Source organism: Dermochelys coriacea, chromosome 6, assembly GCF_009764565.3.
Source record: "Dermochelys coriacea isolate rDerCor1 chromosome 6, rDerCor1.pri.v4, whole genome shotgun sequence".
Taxonomy (NCBI): domain Eukaryota; kingdom Metazoa; phylum Chordata; order Testudines; family Dermochelyidae; genus Dermochelys; species Dermochelys coriacea.
The window spans coordinates 33,673,640-33,701,296 of NC_050073.1; the positions used below are offsets into that span (position 1 = coordinate 33,673,640).

Below are 27,657 nucleotides of genomic sequence, written 5' to 3' on the forward strand. Positions count from 1 at the left end.
ACTAAGGGTCGGAAGGTGTTGGAACGGGCGGGCGGGGGTTTCTCCCGTGGGGGGAGAGGAGGGGGCAGGGCGGCAGGGTTTGCACGGGCTGGACAGTCCTGGGGAGCGGGGGTTGCACGGGGGGAGTTTGCACGGGCTGGAGAGAGTGAGCAGGGCTGGAGGGGCTTGCACTGTTGGGGGGGGGGGGCGGAGCGTGCAGGGCGGGCCCCGGGAGGGGCTGGCACGGGCCGTGCAGGGGAGGGGACTCGGAGGTTGCACCGGGGCGCCGCGGGAGTCGACTCGGGGGCCGGGAGCGCTGCCTGCCGCCGTCATGGAGCCGAGCGCGGTACGAGGGGAGCTGGGGCCGGCGTGCGCTGCAGGCTGGGCGCCGGGGCGGGGCTGCCCCCGGGATGGGGCTGGGGGACGTGGGGTGGTTGGAGAAGCTCCTGGGAGCGCCGTTAGCGCAAGGGGGCGGGGGCGGGGGCGGGGGGGGTTGCTCCCTTGGTGTGTTTGTGTCTTGTCCGGCACCCGCCGGATCTCAACCCTTCCGAGGCCCCAGCTCCTCGCCTCCCGGGGAGCTGCCCAAGCCCAGCACGTGCGTCCGAAATATGTGGCCATAATCAACTGCCCAGGGCCACTTTATCTGTGTCCCTTCGAGGCTGGTGCATTTGATGCACGGAAACCAGTGACTCTGAGTCAAGGCTGGTTTCAGAGTAGCAGCCGTGTTCGTCTGTGTACACACACACACACACACACACACACACACACACACACACACACACACACACACACACACACACACACACACACACACACACACACACACACGGGAGGACTTGTGGCCCCTGAGAGACTGACAGATTTCTTTGAGCATAAGCTTTCATCCCATGAAGTGAGCTGTCGCTCAGGAAAGCTTATGCTCAGACACATTTGTTAGTCTCGCAGGTGCCACAAGTCCTCCTTTTTCTTTTTGAGTCAAGGCTGTGTCTGGTGTCATGTACCATTTGCTTTCGTTTTTTTTAGGACCTGGCCTTGCTGATTGCTGTGGTTGTCATTGCCGTGTCAGCCTTGCTGTTGGTTTTCAAGGCTAGGAGATCTCGGAGGAAGAGTGATCCCATTACATTACAGGAGCCACACACTAAGTATCCGTTGCCATTGATAGAGAAAGAGGTGACCAAACCCATTCAGTTCGTTTAGAATCCTGCCCAACTGCTCTGTGAAGGTCACTTAGATTGTGCAGCCTACACTTTCTCAGGGAGGAAGCATGAATGACCAAAACAGGACTGGAGTTAGATCTGTGCTCTTTCCCTGGCTCTGAAACAGGTTCATTGGGTGATCTTGAGCAGTTCAATGAGCCTTTTTCTTGGTCTGTGCCCATATCTGCAAAATGGTGACCCGTAATGTTAAGTTCTAAGTTATTTCTTAGGCGTGTTGTGAAGTTTGCATAATTAGAGATGGACCCAAACACAGATTCACTCTTCTCTGAAACTGAGAGTGGAGGTTTTAAAATTTGAACTTGGATCCAAAGAGTTTCTCTGGTAATAATGGGCTAACTCAGAACTCTGATATGAACATCCCTGAACTTTGGGATTTCCAATTGTGAGTGCTGTGGTTGGAAGGTATGTCTATAATTAGTGTTTGTAAAATGTTTTGAGGTTCTTGGATAGAAGGTTAAAAAAGATTAATATTATTTTTTAATATTAAACAATCCCTTTAAAGTATCTCCATGTGTGTTCCAGTACAATTTTATCATTACCTTTGGTAATAAACTTTTTATATGGCATCTGGATTTTGTATCCTCCCTTTTCCTTGAGTGGGTTTACTTAAGACAGGATTCTCCGTCATTAAGTATTTAATGCTTTTGGGGAACATCTCCTATTCATAGCTGCTACTGGAAATGTCTTGGAATATTTTTTCTAGATGTTGCATAAATTTGGTTCCTAAAACATAATGCATAAATTAGTGTTACACCTTCAAAAGAATAAATAATTGGATTAGTTTCTTTGATTGCACAGTTCCTAATCCAGAGGCATATCTTCCTTTTAATACACTTAGAATTTGCATTGGTAGGAAGTAGGAGTTACACATTGCATTGAAGAAGGCTATGCCTCTACATAAGGCATGCCAGTTCTGTCATAAATCAGGAAACATCAAAGGTACAATGAGCATGTATACTGATTGGAGAAAACCTAAAGATTTTTGTTGTAAGGCTGCAATTGTCACAATGTCCTTAATCAGGAAAAATTGCCTTCCTCTTGGCTTCTGAGAAGGAGAGAGGACTTCAAAAGTTAGTCCTTTATAACCAGGCTTAGAAAAAGATGAACGGTTAAGACTTCACTGTCAAACCTGTTTCTGTTTTGCTGTTTGGATTTTGGCTTACACTTTAATGAACAGTAGTTTCACCAAAGCACATTGGGCTGTTTTCCAAATTCAGAGGGCTACTGTACTTGCTTGTTAATACCACACTTATTCTCCATCTTTTTGCTTTCCGTCAGGAGATCAGCCACGATACCAAGAAATTCAGGTTTGGGCTTCCGTCGCTGGATCATGTATTAGGACTACCTATAGGTAAATACTGAAACACTTTCCTGTGATTATTTTTTTTTTTGGTAAATTTAGGATTTTTCCATGATTTTTTTTTTTTAAGCATAGTGAATTTGGTGCTCAGAAAGGTGGGATATTAAAAACTCCATCTAGAGGCAGCCATGGTGCTAGATTGTTGGACATGCTCCCTCTCTTGTATAATACCATGCTACAAGAACCATAGATTAGCACTGACAAACAGGAAAAGGAACAGAGGCTGTGTGAATACCTATTAGGCTGGGAACAGCAGCAAAAGCCAAATTACTGTGCTTTCATTTTTTTCATAAATCCCAAATACACGTGTGAATAGGTTGACTCATGTATGAACTGAGCCCTTCCCAAATATACAAGTATAGTAGAAAGTCCTACAACTGTAGGTAATATGTGAGGACACAGGTAGAGCCTGCAGCATCTTATTCTAACCATGGGCCCAGCCACTTGACCAGAGAAAAGGAGATGTGATAGTAGGAATAGTTTGATAAAATTGTATCCCCCCTACTGACTGGCTGTCTATACTGCAACAAAACAGAAATCTTCTCTCCAGTAGAAATAGTGACTATTATCTATATTAGTTTTTCTGGAATTATAGATTTATACATGGTAGTTCTTTATTGGCATGCATTGGGAAGAGCCACAATGGACAAAGTGTTTTTTCAATATCTGACATGGTCCTGGAAGAAACAGGGTCCGGGTAGTGGTAATATGCAAGGTACTCAAAACAAATGAACAAAATAGACATCATGACATAGTTCAGCAATTTATTTCATGGTTGTAAAAATAATTTATACTATTGCTGTTCTCATCACATATATGGGGTGTGTGTGTGTGTGTGCGTGTGTATTTTGCATACTCCTGATGGTGTTATGATAACCATGGATTATGTAAATATATATATTGACGGATATAGAATATATTCTCAACAATAGCATTTGATTAGACTTAGAATTAAATGTAGTGAAGAATGGTTCTAGGGTTGTATGACTTGATGATGATATAACTTCTGTATCCCAACAGGATGTGCCTATCATGGTTAGCTTCTAATGCCTTTATTGGAGTTATTGTATATGTTTTAGATTCTTTATTTCCCACTCCATTCTTTTTGTTTTCTCTTCTCCCAGTCCTGAAAGAGAGAATTAGATTGTAACTCTTTCTCTCTAGGCCAGCATGTTTACCTCTCTTCCAAAATCAATGGTAATCTTGTCATCCGGGCCTACACTCCAGTTTCCAGTGATGAAGTAAAAGGTTACGTTGACTTAATTATAAAGGTAAATATTAGCTGCCTTCATGGAGACAGATAATTTAATCTAACTGGACATGTTTACTATCCAAGTGTAGAAGGCGATCCTTGCCTTAGGAAGGAGAGGATTGGATTTAAGTGACATTTAAAGTGATGCTGTCAAACACTGTAGTTTATGCCCCAATTTTAACCTTTCTTAATATACGGTGATTTGATGGCAAAAGTCCTCCAGGTTAGTATTTATTTTAAAGTGTATTTAGTGACCCTGGAAGGTGCTGGATATTAGATGTAGAGAGTGAAGCCTATTTTCCTATTGAATAGGTACAGCGGGGGACACTGCAAATTTCTCCCTACAGCTCCCTACCAATGCCTGACATTTGAGAGGGATGTATTTTTGCTGCCTCATTCTTTAGGGATGAGAGGATGATTGATACAAGGCTGCCAATTGTGATACCAGTTTTTATGATGTGATACCTGGCTGTTAGGAATTTGAAACACCAGCTTATTTCACAATGTCCTTTGAAGGATATAAATCTCGCTAGTAAATCTGCCATCACGACCCTGAGAGGGAGAAGAAAACAATAGTCACTATTTCGGCACAGTATCCAATAAAATGGAGTCAGGAGCTCTTCCCTGCTACTTCTTCAGCAATGATTAACTAAGGACTCTGATACTTGGTAACTAAGGACTGTTCTTCCTAAAACTATGCTGCTGCCATTGATAGGGTTTACATGTAAGTAGAAAATAAGTGACAAGAGGTGCTTGCTAACATCTTTAGTAGAGAAATTCCACCACACCTCTCTCAGCTTTGGAAGTTGTTCTAATGAAATTATTATTTGGAGAATGCCATAAGTTCAGAGTGCTCTATAAAACGCATAGAAAGACAAAGAGCCTGGTTGAGCTCTCATACTGGGATAAATTAAAGTCAGTAGTTACACTAGTGTAAAACCATGTGAAATCAGAATCAGGTGAACGTTGCCTTCTCCAAGAGCTCAGATGGATAACCAATATGGGGCTTTAAGGCTGGGGACCCAATTAGTGAAGAGTTCATTGTTGGAGTTGGTCAGGAATTTTTCAATGAAATGTTTTTCATCAGAAATGCTGATTAATTGAAACCAAAACTCATTGCAGGAAAAGATCAAGTTCAACAAAACTTCAGTCAGGAAAGTTTTCTCAGGACCAGGATTGAATTTTTGTGGGGGGGTCTCTCTCTCTCTAAGTTTTTTGTCCAAAAAAAAAAAAAAAAAAAACAACTTTGAAAGGTCTCAGGGTCATTTTGATGCAGAACAGGAAAACTTCGGAATTTAAAAAATTTTCATGGGACAGGAAGACTGTCTTCAGCCCACCTCTATTTATCATGGGAAGGCTTCAAAAAGAGGTGGGTTTAAAGGGGACATTTGGAGGAGGAGAGGGAGCATTCGGTTGCTGAAACTGTGGGCTGCTCAGAGTGCAGAGGGTAGAATAAAATAAGGTTTGACACTAGGATGCGGAGAAGGAGACAAAGGGAGGTGCAGAGGAATGACGAAGGGTTCTGAAATGAAATGAGAGCAGAGATGGAGGCCGGGAAAGTGATGTGCAGGGCCATGAGAATGGATGAGGAGCCTGAATTTAATGAAGGAGAGAGGAAGCCCTCGAGAGGATTCTAGGTGCAGCAGGAGTGGAAGAAGACCAGCTAGTTGGCATCTACTCCTGGCATAAAGCCCAAGGCCCTTGTTTTCCACACTGAGACTCTTGTACAGAGTTCAGCTTTAAAAATGTACTGAAATTGATTGTTATTAGACAGGATGGGTAGAGAAGTACATGGTATTGCTTTACTCTTATCTTGTGGAAAAGTATGTTACAGCCTGCACATCTATAACCTGCTCTTTGAGAATCTGCCCTGCACATTCCCCAAACCATCTCTGTATGATAAAAAACCTCTGATTGTTTTCTCCTTTATTTCCTTTCTGACGCTTGCATAATTGAACAATAGATTAGAAGTTCTTTGCATACTTGGTGCAGTGTCATGAAAGAATGCTGCATTTTCTGATTCAATGTTAGAATCCTGGAAGATTTTGAGTAGGGGTGTTCATAGAGTTTCCTTTGCTGGAACCTTTCAAGCTAGTGTGGATTGCAGAGTGCACTGTGGTTGGGTTCCTGGACTCCTGAGTTCTTCCAATCCCCATTCTAATGCTGACTCTGTTTGCCTTTGGGCAAGCCACTTTCTTCTTCAGTTTTCTCCTTTGTTTCTGGGTTTCACTCTTGTTCCTTATTCCTCATGTTCCACGTGTTGTGAGGATTTGTTCGCGGTTTAACGTTTGTAAAGTGTTTTGAAGGTGAAAGGGAGAATTTAAGGTGGAGCCCTTTTGAATGCTGTGAAGTGAAAAAAGGACCTCCTGCCATTTTCTGGAGGGAGATTAGTGATGGAGGTGACTTGAGGCTGGTGTTGCCGAGGTATAGGGAGATAAATGCAGTTCATAGCGTCTCCGTGGACGTTCCCATTAACTGCACTGCCTGTTATGGATGGAAGAGCAGCAGCTGCATGAAGCAGCATTTTTCTTATTGCACTGTGGTGGTTTCCAGTTACAGTGCACAAATGAATACTGAGAGCAAGGGATTTCCGGGGTCTCATTTCAGGTGTCCAGTGTATTATGCAAGATGTTTTTGAGAAGACGCTATTGCCATCTGATAGCTAAATCGTCAAAACACTAAAAGTTGCTGTGTTTTTTCAGGTCTACTACAAAAATGTCAATCCCAAATTCCCTGAAGGTGGGAAGATGTCCCAGTACTTAGACAGCATGACTGTTGGGGATACCATTGACTTCAGAGGGCCAAACGGGCTCCTTGTATACAAGGGGACAGGTACTGTAATGTTAAAATGGAGGGAGGGGGAATCTAGTTATTTTCAAAGGCAATTTAAATCTTGAGGGCTTTCCAGATTGGGACACTGCTTTCTTTTGAAATGAGCCCCAAAGTTCTCCTATGAGAGTTCTCTCCCAATGTTCTTGACTAGTGCCTGATGTAGCATGACCATGCTGGGGAATGAGAGCATTGTACTGGTCTGAGAATGTGACTGTTCAAACACTTGCCCTCCTGTCAAGGGTATTTAAATCCACTCTATTGATACATTCAAATTGTTTTGTATCACCGCGAAACTTGTATTTGAAGTAGCAGGAGAATTTTTTAATCTTTGTGCAAGATGCTCAGGCTGCAAATCCTAAAAAGCTCCTCTGGGAAGCACATCATTTCTGCTCTTTAACTTCCTGGCTGTAAGCCAGCTTGCCGCTTTAAAACAGGCTTGTCTTGCATAAGGATCTTAAGGGAGGGACTGATGTGTTGAGGGACTCTCACATAAGATGGTTGTAAAAGAGTATAAGGGATTTTGCCCTGATCTTGATTGACTGGGACTGTACACCTAAAACTCCCATATACTTCAGTGACAGCTCCAAGTACTTAGCATTTGTCAGGATCAGGCCCCTTATTAGGAATAAAGTACAAATGAGTCTTATTTTTTGGATGGAATCAATAAGCCACATAAGTTACAAATCCACACACTTTTCTGTTGCACTTCAATTGCTATAGACAACAGCAACTCTGCAGAATTGGTTACAAATCTGTTAATTGATTATCAGAGCACGCATTTGGTCATGAGGCTTTGATTGATTCTTGGACAAATGTAGCATCTGAATTGAGTTACAAGCTGTGTCTTCTTTTTTGATTACCCCAAACCAGCGGCATCCTCTGGTGTACAAACGAAGTTATGTAGCTCTTTTGATCCCTGCATGCTAGGAGTCAAGGTCACTTGGCCTTTAGTGTCAATGCCAAGGGTTTAATTGGATTCTTGTTAGCTATGTGGGTATCTAGAGATGAATAAATTACTATAATAAAAAGGGCCTGATCTGATTGTGCAGGACACTGATATATTTAATTGCTGTATTCATTGCAGGGTCTCTTGGCTTAATGCTCTTGGTCTGTTAATGTTTTAGTGCAAGTCCCATGATGCAAAGGGATCATAAAGACTTAATTAGCCTCTTGGGTGACAGTCATTGCTATTCCCAGCTCTTAGTGTAGGGTGTGTGACCACTGTCAGTCCACAGCTACAGGATGACCTTTTGGTGCAGCTAGATGCAATTGTTCAAAGGAGCCTTGAGGCTATTCTAAATTATGCTCGTGGCTAAACTAGTCCTTGGCAGCAGTAAGATTGGAGACTACAAGGGGGCATAAAGCCACTTTTACCATTTCCACCTTGGCCTGTGCTGAGGACAGCTTGGCTGGATCTGAAGATCTGTCCCCATGTATCAGGTTGCCAATTCCAACAATTGGACTTCCACAGCAATTGTACCTGTTAAGAACATAAGGACAAAAAACAGCCGTAGTGGGTCAGACCAAAGGTCCATCTAGTCCTGTATCCTTTCTTTCGCCAGTGGCCAATGCCAGGTGCTTCAGAGGGACTGAACAGAGCAGACAATCACAGAGTGATCCATCCCCATGTTGTCCACTTGCAGCTTCTGGCGGTCGGAGGCTAGGAACACCCACATCATGGAGTTGCGTCCCTGACAATTCTTGCTAATAGCCATTGGTGGACCTATCCTCCATGAACTCGCCTTATTCTTTTTTGAGCTCCATTATAGTTTTGGACTTCACTTTGCCTATCCCCTGGCAATGAGTTCCACAGATTGACTGTGTGTTTAGTGAAGAAGTACTTCCTAATGTTTGTTTTAAACCTGCTGCCTGTTAATTTTATTGAGTTACCCCTGGTTCTTGTGTCACGTGAAGGAATAAATAACACTTCCTTATTCTCTTTCTCCATACTGTTCATCATATGTGTTGTCTCTTTCCAAGCTTAAAAGTCCCAATCTTTTTAGTCTGTCCTCGTATGGAAGCTGTCCCATACCCTCAATCACTTTTGTTGCCTTTCTCTATACCTTTTCCAATTCAATATATTTTTTGAGATGAGGTGACCAGAACTTCAAGCAGGATTCAAGGTGTGGGCATACCATGGATTTATATAGTGGAATTATATTTTTTCTGTTTTATCTATCCCTTTCACAATGGTTCCTATCATTTGCTTTTTTGACTGCTGTTGCACATTGAGCAGACGTTTTCAGAGAACTATCCACAATAGCAACAGCTAATTTAGATCCCATCATTTTGTATGTATAGTTGGGATTATGTTTTCCAATGTGCGTTACTTTTCATTTATCAACACTGAATTTTATCTGCCATTTTGTTGCCCAGTCACCCAGTTTTGTGAGATCCCTTTTTAACTCTTTGCAGGCTGCTTTAAACTTTGAGTAATTTTGTATTGTCAGCAAATTTTGCCACCTTGTTGTTTACCCCTTTTTCCAAATTAGTTATGAATATGTTGAATAGGACTGGTCCCCGAACGTATCCCTGGGGGACACCACTATTTACCTTTCTCCATTCTGAAAACTAACCATTTATTCCCCCTTTTGTTTTCTGTCTTTTGTCTTTTTTTTTTATCCTGTGACTGCTTACTTTGCTTAAGAGCCTTTGGTGCGGACCCTTGTCAAAGATTTTCAAAAGTCTGAGTATGCTATATCTATTGGATCAACCTTGTCCTCATGTTTGTTGATCCTCTCAAAGAATTTTGATAGACTTGTGAGGCATGATTTCCCTTTACAAAAGCTGTGTTGACTTTTCCCCCAACAAATTGTGTTCATCTCTGTGTCTGATAATTCTGTTCTTTGCTACAGTTTCAATCAATTTGCCAGGTACTGAAGTTAGGTTTACTGGCCTGTAATTGTCATGATTGCCTCCGGAGCCTTTTTAAAAAATTGGTGTCACATTAGCTATCCACGAGTCATTTGGTACAGAAACTGATTTAAGTGATAGGTTACATACCACAGGTAGTAGTTCTGCAGTTTCATATTTGAGTTCCTTTAGAACTCTTGGTTGAATACCATCTGGGGTCCTGCTGACTTACTACTGTTTAATTTATAATTTTGTTCTATTATATTTTATTTATTTAATTACCTGTAAGTTCTGAATATTTCTTCCAGGTAACTTTGCTATCAAGCCTGACAAGAAGTCTGAAGCACAGAGAAAGTTTGTAAAGCATCTTGGGATGATAGCTGGAGGAACAGGTGAAACTGTTGTGCTGAGGGCAACAACCTCATGAGAGAGCAAATAGAGGTCTAGAGGGTTGTGATGATTATTGAGACATATTTTGTGACTGAAGGTTCTCTCTTCATAACCAATTGAATCTGTTGCCTAACAGTGCCACATTGATACATGGATGTAATATTTCAACATTCCATTTGGTTAAAATTAACATCTATGTATTTATGTACTGAACACTGTGGATTTTCTTTCCTTTATATGAAGATACTCAGGGCAGGGACTGTTTTCTCCTATTTTTACAGTCCTTGGACAATAGGCTCCTGATTCTGATAGCAGATGTGGGGCATTGCCACAGTATTAATAATCACCATAATACAGAGAAAGAGAGATGTGATCTGAGCTCAGACCACATGAGCCAGGAACACATGAGTTTTGTCCTGGCTCTTAAACTGATTTATTATGTGATCTTGGGCAAGTCACTTAACCTCTCTGAGTCTGTCTCAGCCTCTGTACAATGAGGTTATAATATTTACTTTATCTATCCTACCAGAGTGTTTATTATTTAATGTTAATAAAGCACTAGGTAAAGTGTTACTTTGTAGCTTTTTTTTTGAGTAAAAAGAAGAAACTTTACAGCTGACATTGATCTGAAATTGGGATATTATGGGCCTGATCTTGTGGCTTCATGCAGACAAAACTTCCACTGAAGTCAGCTTGCCATACTGCCAGATAATGCAGCCTTCGTGTGAGCTAAAAGGAAAAGCTCATCTATAATTGTCTTTTGTTTTGAATAGGAATAACTCCGATGTTGCAGCTGATCCGTCACATCACAAAGGATCCTAATGATGATACAAAGTGTTACCTCCTTTTTGCTAATCAGGTAAATATATTGAGTCATTTGTTTGCCTTCTTTTTTACCCCAGGGACACCATTAAGAGGACTTTGAACTGGTGATACTGTTGTGATATTTAATTTGGAAAAATTACTTCCCTGAATCACAAGATTTTTCTCTTGATCTGTATTATGCATATGTACCACACAGTTACATTAATGCATGTGGTCCTAGTCCATATACTTCACATGCAGAACTCCCTTTGATTATCAAGGCTGCTATGTGATTTGACATGGTTTATTTAAAAATGATCTATATAAGAAGTTACAAGAGATATTACAGGTTATTGCATCTGTTCTCATACACTGTCCTGGGTTTGGTTTCTTTTGTTCTTAAACCGACAAAAAGGAAAAAATATCCACAAAAATCATATTAATGCAATGTACAAAAAGTTTGTGCATGTAAAACTGCCCGAAGCCCCAAATTCCTGAACTGAAGGTTGTGGGTGAAATCCTGGCTCCACTGATTTCAGGGAGGCCAGAATTTCACTCCCTGTTCTTAACTCTCACTGTTATACCGAGGCACTGCCATGTTTATAATATGCAAAAAACCAACAACCTCCACTGGTGGGGAGACCAAGACGAATAAAAGAGTTTTAACCTTGATTCTGAATTTCCTGGTATTTGGCTGTTTAACTATTTAACACTAGTATCAGCTAGGTTGCTGTTAACTCTGATTTGTTTTTACTATTAATCTGGATTTACAGTGAAGAAAATTATAAATTACCATATGCTTAAGAAAAATTCAGTTGTCTACTGACGGTTGATAAATGAGAGAAACTCTGATTCCTGCCTGCTGAAAATGAAGTAAGTGCCATGGTGGTCCATGTTACTGTGTGCACTGATATGTCTGGTGACAAACAATTCCCCTCCTCCCCCCTTTTTTTTAAACAGACTGAAAAAGACATATTACTGAGAGCTGAGCTAGAAGAGGTAGCCAAGAATCACCCTGATCAATTTAAGGTGCAATATACATTGGACAGACCTCCTCAGGGTAAGTTACTGGTGTTTGAGGGAAGATTTTCTTCTGCTCTCTTTTTTCTGTATACAAGCAACAGGTTTAATCCTTCCTTCTAATGGATATTGCTACAATATCCAAACATCCATTCCTATGGTATCTGAGCACTCCTAGCGAACTTACTAGTATCTGATAACCTTGCCAAAGCAGGGAGCTGTTCTGTAAACCTTACAAAACAGGAACTAATAATTAACTTCCTTTGAATGATGCAGCTGTTACCTGCGGACCTTTGGATAGTGAAATGTTTGTCATTGTACTAGTAGGGTAAAGTGTCAGTTTCTTGGATTTGTCAGCAAAATACACAGCTCTGCTGCTTTGTCTAGTCTCCTTCCCTCCCTCCTCATTTCATCAGCAGAATGATGTTACCTTGGCATCGTGTTTGCTTAGTACTTGCTGTGGGCACAATAGGCAAATGTACAAGTGCCACTTACAGTAGATCAGTTTCAAATAGGGTGCAGTTGCACAATACAAAGATAAAGAATCAGTTGTGGGTTTCTATGTAGTACTGTATTGGGACAGAAAACAAAAAGCTAGAGCTTGAACTCTACTGTATCTAGCTCACAAAACAGCTAAATTCATGGCTGGTGTGATCCCAACTATGTTGATTTTAAATATTTGACTTCAATGCAGTCAGACCTAAGGGCTATGTCTACACGTAAAGCAGCATGATAGATGGTGTAGATGATGAAGCACTGCTTAAGTGAGTAAAGACATGCCAGGACTTTAGGATATATGCCCTACATGGCTTTCTATGTGCCCAAGCAGTGCCTCTCATGTCAGTATCCCACTGGTGGAGCTTTTCCCCAGGGCAGGGGAGAGGCAGCAGGGAGAGCGGCAGCTTCTCGCCGTGGAGCCTTTCCCTGCTGTGTGTAGGTATATGCCGCAGTGTGAAGCAACCTGCTTATTGTGTGCCCTAGACAAGGTTGTACTCAAAACAGTGGAGGATGTAGTCCAGGGTTTTGATCCTACCCTTGTCAAGTGCCTGCTTACAGTAATGTGGTATAAATGCTGATTCTGTCGGGATATTTGTCAGTGTATGTGTGGCTGGTGTCATGTTGAGGAGCAGGATGGGGACCTTTAGTGTGAATGTTTGAATTGTTGTAAGGTATTAATGGTATCCCTTGTTGTTTGTTTCAGATTGGAAGTATAGCTCTGGCTTCATTACTGCAGACATGATTAAAGCATACCTCCCTCCTCCAGGCAAAGATACTCTTATTCTGATGTGTGGGCCTCCACTTATGATTCAGTTTGCGTGTCAGCCCAATCTGGAAAAACTTGGTTATCTCAAAGATAACACATTTGCTTATTAACACTGATGCAATGCAGTACGTCTCATTCACATGCAGAAATAATCCATTGTGCGACAGCACTTTTAGAACAATGTAAGTTGATTTCAATAAAACCTTTAATTAGGACTACAAAAATTGCATAGTTGAGTAATTTTGTTCTATCTATACATTACCTTGAATGTTTTTAATACTGAGAGCTTGAGTAATAGTCTAAATATTTTCTGTTCTGCATCTCCATGTTTTATTGCTTATCTGGCTAACTATAATATGGAGAGGGTGTTAATATATAAAGTTAAAGGCCACATGACTCTAGATACCTGAAATTAAGTTGCCCTGAAATGTTCTGACTTTATTGCTATAATGAGATAAAATTTGTATCCAACAATGCGGGGGGGAAAGAACAGTTTATTTTATTAATTATATATTTGGGTATAGCACAGACATTCAGCAGCCTACAGCTGTCCTAAATTCTGAACCTATTTCCTAACTTATGCAAGGTTTGTGTAATAAGACTCTACATGTAATCCATTCATTACAATGTGAATAACTTAATTTCTTTCCTATATGAAAGAGGGGATAAAGAATATTTCTTAGGAATGTGCTGCCATAAAACAGCAAAGTAGATTAAGGAATCTGGTCATGGGAAGAAATGGCAGTAGCTCAGGGACAGTGAACGTGCATGAAGAGATTCTCATAACTTCTCATACTGTTTTGTTAAAATTCTCATTTCAGAGTGAAATTTTATCTAAAATTTAATTTAGGGGATTCAATATTAACCTTCAAGCTGAGTCACTGAATGCTATTCAGGTATACATGTGTTTGCCAGCACCTAGATTTCTGCAGTACAAAGAGGATTTGATTGACAGTCACTGAAAACTGCATTGCTGCCTTATATTGAAGTTCAGTCCAACTTAAGTATCTACTAGTGTTGTATGTACTTACGAAATACAGTTCTCTCCATGAAGTGCATGTGCTCTGAGCAGTTTCAGAAGTTTGCCTCACCCAAAAGAAAGTGGTACTTCCACAAATACATGACTCATTCTATACACCCTTAAACTTCACTGTTTTTACTCTCTCTTCACAAACACTTCTCAGTTTCAGTGACTGTGCACTGCTCTGTGTTCACTATCTCAGGGCTGGTTTGTACTGTCTTGTGCCTTAAACTTGGAAAGTGTGGGGCAGCGATCCTGTTTTTAATCTGTCTGACCGGAAATTTACCCGGTAGCACTAAATGTTTTTAATCAGATGTTTGAGACTAATAAAATTTGCTTTTTGTTACATCACTGATTAAGTCTACTCAGTCCACTATCCTAACAGTTATAGCAGACAGAGATCACAACTTTTAAGATGGCTGGCCTACAAGCCTGAAGCATTTTGATGATCCCAGTGCCACTGTGGACTGAGCCCTTTAATACCATTTTATTTTGGAGAGTCATAATCAGGGCTCTTTGTAAAATTTTTTTTGCTTAAGTTTTTGCCAAATTTATTTGCAAGAATGTGTGGGGTCATGGATTCCAGGCAACCTGGGCTGCACCTTCTTTGCTGTTATCTAGGCCAGTCGTACGCAGAGGTCTTCCAACAGGATCATCAACTAATCTAAATATTTGTCTAGTTTTAGTTCAGGCTAAAAGAACATGAAAAGAACTAGTAAAGGCAGTGCAAACTGAAATTTCATAGAATCAATGACTTGTTTATACTGCTCTATACACTATACCCTGAAATGTAAGTGTGTATGATATTTATATTCCAACTGACTTAATTTTATGATTGTGGTATAAATGACAAAATTAAGCAATGTTTCAGTAATAGTGGTGAAACGTGGGGGAATATAAGACAAATCAGACTCCTGAAAGGGATACAGTAGTCTGGAAAGGTTGAGAGACACTAGGCTAGGCAGTGCAGCTCAGAACCATCTTCTTCCCTGGGAAGTGGCAAGCATATAGCTGACTTTAACTGGTGCACTGTTCACCAGCCTTCGCTATGGTTTCCCTCATTCACTGGCTGCAAGCTGGACTGCAGAGGTGAAATCCTGGACCCCACTGATGTCCATGGCAAAACTTCGATAGACTTTTCTGAGGCTAGAATTTTGTCCTAGAGGAGATTTACTTGCAAAGAGAAGCTCTTATTGTGTCTACTCTTAAATCTCTTTTGATTTTTCCCTCTTGTCCATTCTACAACTTTCCAAAAACACTTTCTTCTTAAACACTGCATATTTACTCAGTAACATTTTAAAATTATTATAAAGCTAAATGATAACACTTAAAGGATTCCTCATTCATTTTGAGGGTGAAGTTTATAAGCTTTATGAAATGCCTAAATATATTTTGACACTGAGCTGTTGGAGAAAAAAATCTATAGCTGGAAAAATACCCTAAGTGAATATGTTCATTGAATAGATAGAGAGAAACAGAGGTTAATTGAAATACCCAAGCATATAGCAAGTCCCTGGCAGAAATGGGAATAGAACCCAGGTATTCTGACTCCATCGGTTTTCTAGCCACATTGCCTCTCTGGGTGGAGACATTTTATATAAGATCCCTACCCAGTACTCTGGGCATGGTAATGAGTACCCTGTCCTGAAGTACAGGGTATTCTGTAACTATTCATTTACCCCCATTCAACAAACTTTAAAATTCCCCAGCTGCCCAGGCATATATAAAATGTACTATACAGAGTCAACATGGAATATAGACAAACATACAGCATTTATTTATTACAGTATAATGGCCCAAAGGTCAGTGTTTGTATTTTCTGAACTTTTCACTTTTATTTTGTATATCAAATAAGATACTCTAGTATTCAAATATAAGTTAACAGAACACTTAAGTCCACAAACCAACACACTGGAACTGGATTTTTTAAAATAACACAGTATGGACTGCTTGAAACATCTTAGGGTGCAAAACTACCCTTCTCTGCTCTGTCAGTGTACACTGAGTCAACATTTGTACAAAACACATTTAATTACACCTTCACAGGCAAATTCATCTAAGGTCACAGAGTACACTAAAATGATAACCATGTATTCAAACAGACAACAGGGAGAAATATCAAAAGTGTTCATTAAAAACCTAACTCTGATCCCTGTTAAGTGAATGGGACTTTTGAAAATCCCAGCCTCTATCATAAACAATTCTACTATCTCCATACAGGAAAGCTCATTTTGCACAATGGGCATAGTGGAAATTAGCTGTTAATTTCTAGCATTAGAGAGATTTATACACAAACTTGTTAACTAGTCTTTAGGAGAAGTCAGTTCTATGACTGCAGTTAATGTCTCGTTTCTCCATTTGCATCACACTTTGAAGTTTGTGCAATAAGGGCTAGATTGGGCCATAACTTTACTCAGTGAGTAATACCTTGCTCTTTAACTAGTCCTATGAATAAGGGTCACCCCATACTCATTCTGAATAGCACTTAAGCTCTTTTGAAAGAGGCATGTCTGGCATTGGAAATATTTCTCAGGAGTATGTCAAACATCATCTAGCATCAGAACATACAAAATTAAACCTCATTGCAACCCAAAGGGATGAGATCTAACCAGTAACTCACCCTCAGACAGTGTTTAATTCAAGCCCATTATCTATCTTCCAAAATCAAATATCTTTGTTTCACAACCCTGTCAAGATTGATTTTGGAATTGCCCAGTACAAAATAGCCTACTAGTACCATGGGAGTGAATGTGTGTGGGGGGAATCATTATTGCAGCCCTAACTCCTGGGGGACGCCTGGTGAGACCCATACAGCCCTGTCAGTCTACCTGGCTGACAGCTGAAGAGAAACCTTAAGGTAGAAGGGTTGTTAGGCAGCATTACATGGAAGGTGGCCTTGCAGGCATAACTTCTAGCTTTTACGTGCAGCAAGCAGGCCTGCCAGTTACCTCCAGCTCCATGGGCAGCCTGCACTGTTTTGGTATGTCTGCACTGGAGCTTGTAGGTGTAACTTCCAGTTTGAGGAGAGGATACCAAGATGGGAGGGGTTGCAGTTTGGAGGATAGTATTAGAATTCAAAATGATATTGACAACCTGGAAAAATGGTCTGAAATGTAGTAAGGACAAGTGCAAAGTACTACTCTTAGGAAGGAATAATCAGCTGCACACATACAAAATGGGAAAGGACTGCCTAGGAAGGAATACTGCAAAAGAGGATCTGGGGATTTAGAGTGGATCACAAACTCATTATGGGTCAACAATATAATACTGTTTCAAAAAAAAAAGCAAATATTATTCTGGGATATATTAGCTGGAGAGTCATAAACAAGACAAGAGAAGTAATTCCTTCTTCTCTACTCAGCACTGATAAGCCTCAACTGGAGTACTGTGTACAGTTCTGGGTACAGGGTACTATACTCCAGGAAAGATGTGGACAAATTGGTGAAAGTCCAGAGGAGAGCAACAAAAGCGATTAAAGGTCTAGGAAACATGACCTAAGAGGAAAGACTGAAAAAAACAGGAGAAGACTGATGAGAAACATAACAGTCTTCAAATACATAAAAAGTTGTTAAATTATTCTCCTTAACCACTGAGGACACGTCAAAAAGCAATGGGCTGAATAACTGAAACAAAGGAGATTTAGATTAGACATGAGAAACTTCGTAACTGTAAGGTTGTGTAAGAATAGGAACAAAGTATCTGGGGAGATTGTGGAATCTGTCTATCCTGATCTTAAAAACCTCCATTGACAAACACCTGTCAGGGATGGTCTATCTAATATTTAGTCCTGCCCCAGTGCAGGGGACAGGACTAGATGACTTATCAAGTTTCCTTCCAGTCTTATATTTCTGTGATTCTATATCTGACTGATAATCAGGTCTCCAGAAAGGAACTGCACCACTATGTTTATGTCCTATTGGAGATGATAAAACATTCATCATTTGTCCTTCCTTAGATGTATACGCAAGGGAGAGCCACAGTCTCTTGCTATATTTCATCATTTAATATCTTTAATTTCCTTTGGAGCAGAACACTTCTGGCTGCATTGCAACATATCTTGAGACGTAGTTCAAGTTTCTCAGTTATGCTAGCACGATGCCACGAACATCTGCAGAGCTGATTTGGCCAATCTATACTAAGCAATAAGCTATACTAACACCAGTTAATGGCAGCAGCTCTGCAGCCCTACCTAGCATTTCCTAACTAGTGACCTTTGCATGTTATGTTGGCTGTAGTTTCCTAGAGTTATATTAGGGTAGTGCTTTACATTACGCACATATAGGAGATTGGAATGAAGAGAAAACAGTTCAGGGAAAAGTATAACCGCAGGTACACTCTTAAAAAAAACAAGTATCAGTCTGGATCTGTAAAAGCAGCAAAGAGTACTATGGCACCTTATAGACTAACAGACATATTAGAGCATACGCTTTCGTGGGTGAATGCCCACTTCATCAGATGCATATAGTGGAAATTTCCAGAGGCAGGTATAAATATGCAAGCCCTAGGGATAATGAGGTTAGTTCAATCAGTGAGGATGAGGCCCTCTTCTAGCAGTTGAGGTATGAACACCAAGGGAGGAGAAACTGCTTTTGTAGTTGGCTAGCCAGTCACAGTCTTTGATTATCCTGAGCTGATGGTGCCAAATTTGCAAATGAACTGAAGCTCAGCAGTTTCTCTTTGAAGTCTGGTCCTGAAGTTTTTTTTGCTGCAGGATGGCTACCTTTAAATCTGCTATTGTGTGTCCAGGGAAATTGAAGTGTTCTCCTACAGTTTTTTGTATATCACCATTGCTAATATCTGATTTGTGTCCATTTATCCTTTTACGTAGGGACTGTCCAGTTTGGCTGATGTACATAGCCGAGGGGCATTGCTGGCACATGATGGTGTATATTATATTAGTGGACGTGCAGGTGAATGAACTGGTGATGGTGTGGTTGATCTGGTTAGGCCCTGTGATGGTGTTGCTGGTGTAGATATGTGGGCAGAGTTGGCATCGAGGTTTGTTGCATGGATTGGTTCCTGATTTATGATGGTGCAGTGTGTCGTTGCTGGTGAGAATATGCTTCAGGTTGGCAGGTTGTGTGTGGGCGAGGACTGGTCTGCCTCCCAAGGCTGTAAAAGTGAGGGATCGTTGTCCAGGATGGGTTGTAGATCACCGATGATGCGCTGGAGAGGTTTTAGCTGAGGACATTATGTGATGGCCAGTGGAGTTCTGTTGGTTTCTTTCTTGGGCTTGTCTTGCAGCACGAGGCTTCTGAATACACGTCTGGCTCTGTTGATCTGTTTCCTTATTTCCTTATGCGGGTATCATAGTTTTTAGAATGCGTGGTGAAGATCTTGTCGGTGTTCGTCTCTGAGGAGTTGGAGCAAATGCAGTTGTTCCTCATCGCCTGGCTGTAGACAATGGATCATGTGGTGTGTCCGGGATGGAAGCTGGAGGCATGAAGGTAGGCATAGCGGTTGGTGGATTTTCGGTATAGGGTGATGTTAATGTGACTGTCACTTATTTGCACCACGGTGTCTAGGAAGTGGACCTCCCGTGTAGATTGGTCCAGGGTGAGGTTGATAGTGGGGTGGAAGCTGTTGAAATTGTGGTGGAATTCTTCCAGGGTTTCCTTCCCATGGGTCCAGATGTTGATGTCATCAATGTAACGTAGGTAGAGAAGGGGCGTGAGTGGATGAGAGCTGAGGAAGGGTTGTTCCAGGTCAGCCATAAAAATGTTGGCATATTGTGGTGCCACTGATCTGGAGGTATATATTGTCACCAAATTTGAAATAAATGTGCGTGAGGATAAAGTCAAAGAGTTCAGCAACGAGTTGTGCTGTGGCATCATCAGGGATACTGTTCCTGACAGCTTGTATTCCATCTTGGGATGTTTGTGTAGAGAGCCTCTACATCCATGGTGGCTAAGATGGTGTTTTTGGAAGATCACCAATGCATTGTAGTTTTCTCAGGAAATCGGTGTCACAGGATAGGTGGGAGTGCTGGTGGTGTAGGGTCCGAGTAGAGAGTCCACATATCCAGACAGTCCTTCAGTGAGAGGGCCAATGCCTGAGATGATACGGCATCCAGGATTTCCGGGTTTGTGGATCTTGGGTAGTAGATACCCTTAGAGCCCCGACCGGGGTTATTTTATGTTGATTTGTTCCTGTGTTAGTGTAGGGAGTGTCCTGAGAAGATTGTGAAGTGGGATCTGAGGAAAGTGGCCTAGAGTTGTCTGGCAGCCTCCTTTTGGTAGTCAGACCTGTTCATGATGACAACAGCACCTCTTATCAGCCTCTTTGAGTATAATGTCAGGGTTGTTTCTGAGGCTGTGGATGGCATTGCATTCTGCATGACTTACGTTATGAGGCGAGCGATGTTTTTCCACAATTTCTGCCTGTGCATGTCGGCAGAAGCATTCTATGTATAGGTCCAGACTGTCATTTCGACCCTCAGAAGGAGTCCGTGGGAAGGTATCTGTGTATCAGTGCACTGTTCAGTGTTATCTTGAAAGTATTCTTTGAGTCGGAGATGGCGAAAGTAGGCTTCCAGATCACCGCAGAACTGTAGCATGTTTGTGGGGGTGGTGGGGAAAAAAGAGAGTCCCCGAGATAGGACAGACTGTTCTGCCGGGCCGAGTATGTAGCTGGATATATTGACGATATTGCTGGTTGAGTTAGGGGTACCACTGTTGTGGTCCCATGTGGCAGCTTACAGTCCTTTTTCCTTTGTAGAGAGGTCTACAGGCCTTGGGAGGCAGGCCAGTCCTCGCCCACAGACAACCCACCAACCTGAAGCATATTTTCACCAGCAATGATACATTGCACCACAGTAACTCTAACTCAGGAACCAATCCATGCAACAAACTTCGATGCCAGCTCTGCCCACATATCTACACCAGCGACATCACCGGTTCATTCACCTGCATGTCCACCAATATAATATACCATCATGTGCCAGCAATGCCCCTCGGCTATGTACATCAGCCAAACTGGACAGTCCCTACATAAAAGGATAAATGGACACAAATCAGATATTAGCAATGGCAATATACAAAAACCTGTAGGAGAACACTTCAATTTCCCTGGACACACTATAGCAGATTTAAAGGTAGCCATCCTGCAGCAAAAAAATTTCAGGACCAGACTTCAAAGAGAAACTGCTGAGCTTCAGTTCATTTGCAAATTTGGCACCATCAGCTCAGGATTAAACAAAGACTGTGACTGGCTAGCCAACTACAAAAGCAGTTTCTCCTCCCTTGGTGTTCATACCTCAACTGCTAGAAGAGGGCCTCATTGAACTAACCTCATTATCCCTAGCCTGATTCTTGCTTGCATATTTATACCTGCCTCTGGAAATTTCCACTACATGCGTCTGAAGAAGTGGGTATTCACACACGAAAGCGTATGCTCCAATATGTCTGTTAGTCTATAAGGTGTCATAGGACTCTTTGCCGCTTTTAAAAAAACAAGTTTCTCATGCAAACATTACAACTTTTCTAACCACATCTCAGTCATGCCAGTATGTGGAATCCATATATATTTATATAGCTTATAGTATGCTGAATACAATTCAGGGAGCTCAGGGCTTGGAGTCTATCACTTCCTCCTGGTTTTCCAACCATCTGTGCTAAGTTTCAGACTACATTTTAAACTGTGCTTTGTAGCTCCTCTAGTCATTTTGACTCAAAATTCAGCAGAGCTTACTGAAATGTTCCAATTGTACAAGGAACTTCCATCTATGTACTGAGCTAAAACTTTTATTGCACTCACCCTGAGGTATCTGTAGTGAGGGTGGTATGCACCATTTTGGTAATTTAAATGTGCATTTTAAGTTAAATGAATTTTCTGCCCGCTCCTTGACCACAAACACACACAGTGCTTGTTTATGTGTTAAGTCATGTGTTAAGAGAGTCATTTTCTAAGAAAAGCCAACTTTTAGGTCCCACAATTTCCTTTGCAGTCTCAAACTGAAGATGGGATTTCCTGCTGTGAGCAAATTTCTCATTGCAGAGAGAGCAGAGTAAGGATCAGCATGCTCTCTGCCGGCCTGTCTAAGAACACACCCACCTGCTAGGGCTTCAAGAGGGTTGAAAGGTGATCTGTCCTTTCTCTTCATCCCAATAGTATAATCAGGATAGAGAAAGCAGAGACAAGGAGAGGTACAGAAGCAGAGGAAGAGTGAATGAGGGATGAAGTCCCTTCTTCCTCTTTAGGGAGTCTCAAAATCCTAAAGCCAATCCTATCTCTACACCAGACTGCAGTTTTTTTAGCAACGGTTCAGTAAACAACTGTCTGCACCAGGGTCTGTCAGATCCCAAGATAGCATCTGCTGCACCATGAATCATATAGCATGATAGAAAGTCACTGGAATTGTCAAAGTATCATCTTCACCACTATCATTTAATATGAAGAAGACCCTTATGCTGTGACAGAGGCATATTCTGCTTACGTTATCGCTACATTGCAAATTAATTATAGAAGTACAAAATTATAAAACAGATAATTTAGCAGGTAACAGTGCATAAATCCACTGTATAAAAGTCATCATAAATCTGTAAAGAAATCTTCTACTAGTCTTAATCATTTTCCAATTTTACCCTCTCTGGATGATGAGAAATATTTTGCATAGCTTTTCTTAATACCCACGTAAAAATACCCAACACAGAACACAGTGGTTTTTTTTTTACCTGTAAGGTGTTGCTGCATCATAATCATATACATTTTACACTTCTTAGTGGCAGAAAAGCCTAAGCTATTTTCTGCATATAGCACCCAGCTTTCATCAGCCAGTTCTCTGGATACAAGTGAGGTATAACAGTGTTCTTGGTCATGTTCATCATCTCCAGTCTTCAAAGGTAGGTGTTAAAAATCTGCTGTCATTCAGCATTTCATCTTGGCTTAGCATATCCTGAAAGTAAACAGTATATATATCAGTAAGAAGTATGTTCAGTTAGGTGTTTATAGCAATAGCAAAGCAATCCAACTGTAATTAGATCTGATTCATGACAGCAGGAATTTACTGTCTAGATGTAGCTAATTTGATAATATAAGTATTTAAGGCATTATAGGCCACCTGATTATATGTAACATAGTGGGATGATCCGCATCAGTGAGTCTCACAGGTGGGTGACATAGTGGATAAAAAATACTTTCACATGACATGACCATCCATTTTGCTTTCCAGTGAAAAAGTTAATCTATTTAAATCAGCTGCACCAATGCAGCCATTAATTTTACATATTATGTGATTCTATATATTGGATACAGAATCAAATCTGTACTACTACAGTAAAGTGAACTCTAAGGGAGCAGGGACAGCAATTGCTTATTTATTTACTTTTCAATTTTTCAGTTGGTTTTTATCAGGTATAGACACTAATTTACTGTGGGCAAAACTCACCCGTTTTCAGAGGGTGAACAGAATAAGTGGAGACTATGCACCACTTAAGTACAATTTAGGCCATCCACTATGAATAGAGGACTGACAACTTATTTAAAAATAAAGATTTTTTGAAGTATGGAAATGTAAGTAGGCTGTAAATAAGAAGTCTATAACATGAACACTGGAACACTTACTCTAGAGGACTGCTGGTCCTTTAACTTTCACTGCATTTTAGCAGGATAAGTTTGTGACTTTACAGCAAGTATAAATTGGTACATACCGTGAGGTTGCTTATGCCTTGAGAGAGCACCCCTATTTGCATTACTGTTCCTTCTGAATGTTCCATCTGTAAAATCAGTCAGTAACTAGATCAAATCAGACAGCAACTACAATTTTATCCAGACTCTACATGCATCTTTTGGAGGTGATTCTGTCTTGAGAAAAACAAAATCTCAACATAATGAATTACTTCTCTTTGAAATGTGCTAAAAATTAGTTCTCAAAGTTATACAGAAATAAATATACATATTGTACATAACACCTCACAAATCAAAAGAAAAAATACTTTTGTGCCAGCATAATGCAGTGAAAATGCAGTTATGATAGGAAGATCAATTTCTGATGAGAAAAGGCATTCTTTAATCCTTTAGTACAAATATTACACATGCTAGCGAATTTAAGAATTTATCAGTTTGCTCTCGTGTATTATAATGCTGTGTGTTGCAGTAATATTTTCCAGAAGTCAAAAGCATTCAAGATGCATTCAATTACACATGTGGTGCATTCCTACTAGGCAGGCAATACAAGTACTCTTCATGCTCTCTTATTGATTTTAAAAAAGGATATAAATTGTTTGAGCACATCAGATGGTCTAAAATGTAAAGGGGGTTCAGTAGTAGTTCATTTAAAGTATTAATTTTTCACTGTACAAATGTGTAAATATACTGTGTTCACTTCCAGGTCATTTTTTCAGCTGGAAGACAGAATGTCATCAAATTTTTTTAATATTCAAAATATTTTGTAATAGTTGTATTTAGTAATTTAAAATGGGGTCCGGAATGGTAAATTATTAAAGTTAAATCAAAACCATACTGCTTCAGTAAAGTGAACTCTATCTACTGGAGCAGGGGCAGCAGTTGTTTACAAAATATTGGAGTTACTTATTTTCAGTTTTTCAATTTTTTTTTTAATCAGATATAGACACTAATTTACTGTGGGCAAAAGTCATCCCTGTTCAGACGGTGAGCAGAATCTAAGTGGTGCATAGTCTCCACTGATGCTGTGTTTACCTTGTAACTGGACATTTCCTTTCAGTAAACATGTTGAGCATTAAATTACAGTACATTCACTACAGATACTGACAGCATTCAACTCTGTTGGGATTTGGTCCTCTCTTATTTCTTTAACATAGTATTGTTAATCTTATTTAACACTAACACAGGAGCCACTATATGTGAAATATATCACCCTTTTATCGCTAAAAAACATTTTTGTTAACGGAGTCCTCTAAATAACACAGTGCAGACTTACACCAGAAAAGACAGTGGTTAGGTAATGAGCACAAATGATGTGTTAGGTGCAGTAAACCATGCAAATGAAAAATGAATTGTCAGTCATATCAATTTTGTGATCACTCTCTTATCTGGTTTCTTACTTAGGAGAATTATTTAATCTGGCTTCTCTCTGGGACAGTCTGAGCTAATGTAAGTTGTCATAGCTCTACGGAAGTCACTGGAGCGATGATGATTTACACCAGCAGAGGATCTACCCCCGTCTGGCTCTTGTGCACTACGAAGCTCACACAAGCTCCAACAGCTCCCTTTTTCAGGGTTTGAAGTACTTTACACAGACTTTGTCAGGAAGGAGGCTGGATAGAGTTTTTGTGGAAACCTTCTGTTTGTGTGTGATGTGTAAACTAAATTCCATTACAGAGAGAAAGTGATCACTACATATGTAACAAAATGAAAGTATTCTTTTATTGTCTAATTGATAATGTTCATGAGTGTTTATATGCTTAACCATAATTATTTCATAGAGTATGTAATACATTTACATGGTGCAAATGATGCACTCTTCAGTTTAACGTATTAAAATATACAATCCAGTTGTACTTACGAGAATAAAATATAAATTGATACCTCTGTACAAATAGATCTGAATAAGATTTTATTACATTACAAACCACTTATAAAGATAAAATTTCTCTGTGCAGTACTCATGGATTATGTAATTAAAAGTACAAAAAATATTTGGTATTTCTACTATAACCCCAAATTTAACAGTCCAATACATTAACCTTCTTAGTGTAAAGGTTTGATGTACCTGAAAAAGGGCTTGAAGATAGATGGGTTTATGCTTACAAAGGTAAAAATAGAATTCATCTGACATTCTCAGTATAAAACTCTTCAAAAGCATCCACTGCCCATACGTACGTTCTCAATGAGTTCATGCGGATGTAGCAGAGACTTTGTTATATGGTAACAAAAGGTTATTGGCAAGCTTTGGAATGCATGTAGAGGATGAGAGATGAGAATGACATCAATCTATTTGTCCCACCTGATCCAGTTTGTCCAATTCCCTATCAGTGAGTTGATTAAGTCCTTTGTATCCACCATAGCTCTTCTGAGTACCATTAGTTGCACCTGGACTTGTGTCCATGGGACAAATGTAATCTGTAGATTCATCAAATTTCTTTTTTCTTAGGTTTCCAAAATGTGAAAATCCAAGTTTCTTTGGCTAAAATAATGAAATATAAAGTTTTACACAAGAGAAACAATTGGTCTAAAATGTAAAATCTAGTCTGAAGTTACAATTTTGTATATGCCAACAATGCAAAAATCTTGACTGAAGTCTACAAACTAGAAAAATGCAGCTTTAATCATCCTTTGTATGTTTGTTACTAAAGGATATAATAGCAGAACACTGTGCTGAGATTAACACCACTTGATTATCTTTGCTAGCTATACTACAGTACATTTACTAGGATAATGATGAATTCTCACAGTTGAACAAGTGTGTTTTGTGAAAGTTTTTTAAAATCATGGTTGTCTGTATATTTGCTAATTCACAAAAAGTCTCCCCCATCATTAGTGTGATTTAGCAGGGGTTGACCATAGCTCAGATTAACATATGATATTTTCAATTGGCCACTGTATGACCAGTGAAGTCAATTAAACTATTATTTAAAGTTACACAACTAGCACAACTGCTTCAATTGGACAATTCATGTGTCTATAGTTACGCAGGTGCTTAAGTACTTTGCTGAGTCAAGACCACAAGGGTGGGCTTCAGTACTTCTCTTAACAAGGATGGTCTTAAACTGGGGTCATGGGTAGCAAGCGTAGCACTTACCTGTCTGAGAGACTCCACTGAAATCAAAAGACTGTTTACAAAAATGAAGTCACTTGTGCATAAGTATCCGCAAGATCAGGTCTACACACAGACCTCGCTCTATTTTTGGCCTCAATTAGAATTGATGTCTATGTTCTGCAAATCCTAACTATATATTAGGCCACTGGGAAAAGCTCTGATTTAACAGATACCATTTGTATACTTGGCATCAAACATACTGTAGGAGCTCAAAAGAAGAGGATTTTAAATTTTCAACGCTATTCAGTTCAGAAATTTTTTTATGAAACTTGGTTAAATCTTTGTTAAAACTGGGAACAGTTAATGATAAAAATGAATAATATTTTGTTTTGGATCATGTTTCCTTTGAATAAAAGGTTATGATATTGCATGTTTATTTCTTTAGTAAATTATGATGGGTTTGTGCAGAATCTCTGTGTATTAAGAATATCAAAGAGTACTAAAATTAAGAATAACTAAATGTAACCTTAGTGGGAACTGGTCTCCCCCACTTCCTAGAGTTGGCCCCTTAGTCTGTAAGAAAAGCAAACTGAATTCTAGAATCTCTCAGTGTAGTTCAGAGTGGCATACCCGAACTTTAGCAGTGGTAGTCAGAGGTGTGTAAGCTGTAGATTCCATTATTTCTCTTTTTTCTTGTTGTGCTTCTGGCCCAATTAACACATTAAAGTTAGTGGTCAGGTGGCGTCTCAGGAGGGTCTTTTGAGGTGGAATGTTAAGAAGCATTGCCAGGGTGTCACCATTAAAGCGAGGTTCAAGAATCTATTAAGAACACAAAAATTATGCTTTATGTAGACAAACCTCTACAACATCAAAGATATTTTAAAAAAGTAGTCATCCTATAATGCTGATCTGTATGTTCTTAATAATTACGTTTCTGTCAGACACTATCAGACAAATAAATAAAAGTCGCACTCATTCTTGAGTAACTA

The 27,657-nt window shown here is 40.1% G+C and overlaps 2 protein-coding genes across 16 annotated transcripts in view; one reads left to right on the forward strand and one right to left on the reverse strand.

The window, feature by feature from the left end:
• Positions 1-225: 225 nt before the first annotated feature.
• Positions 226-25,504, forward strand: LOC119857369 (NADH-cytochrome b5 reductase 2). Of its 2 annotated transcripts, XR_006282301.1 has the most exons (11): positions 226-325; positions 1,003-1,149; positions 2,475-2,547; positions 3,721-3,827; positions 6,511-6,640; positions 9,802-9,885; positions 10,657-10,742; positions 11,648-11,747; positions 12,909-13,153; positions 24,554-24,698; positions 25,018-25,504. XR_006282301.1 is itself a non-coding variant. In XM_038406163.2 (9 exons), the coding sequence occupies exons 1-9, from the start codon at positions 311-313 to the stop codon at positions 13,079-13,081; spliced, it is 915 nt and encodes a 304-aa protein (XP_038262091.1). In that variant the 5' UTR covers positions 226-310; the 3' UTR covers positions 13,082-13,556. The 2 variants fall into 2 exon arrangements, 1 of the variants encoding a protein (XP_038262091.1); XM_038406163.2 differs by lacking the exons at positions 24,554-24,698; positions 25,018-25,504 and having other exon boundaries at positions 12,909-13,556.
• Positions 21,446-27,657, reverse strand: part of PPFIBP2 (PPFIA binding protein 2) — a 205,280-nt gene continuing 199,068 nt past the window's right edge. For 7 of the 14 annotated variants that reach the window (XM_043517355.1, XM_043517353.1, XM_043517354.1 and 4 more), the window contains 2 exons: positions 27,299-27,487; positions 25,312-26,095 (listed from right to left, as the gene is read on the reverse strand). In XM_043517355.1, the coding sequence (XP_043373290.1) occupies positions 25,898-26,095; positions 27,299-27,487 (387 nt within the window). In that variant the 3' untranslated portion in view covers positions 25,312-25,897. Of the gene's footprint in view, positions 22,886-22,924; positions 23,725-25,311; positions 26,096-27,298; positions 27,488-27,657 lie in introns of those variants that run through there. The other 7 variants (XM_043517349.1, XM_043517362.1, XM_043517351.1 and 4 more) reach the window with 6 other exon arrangements.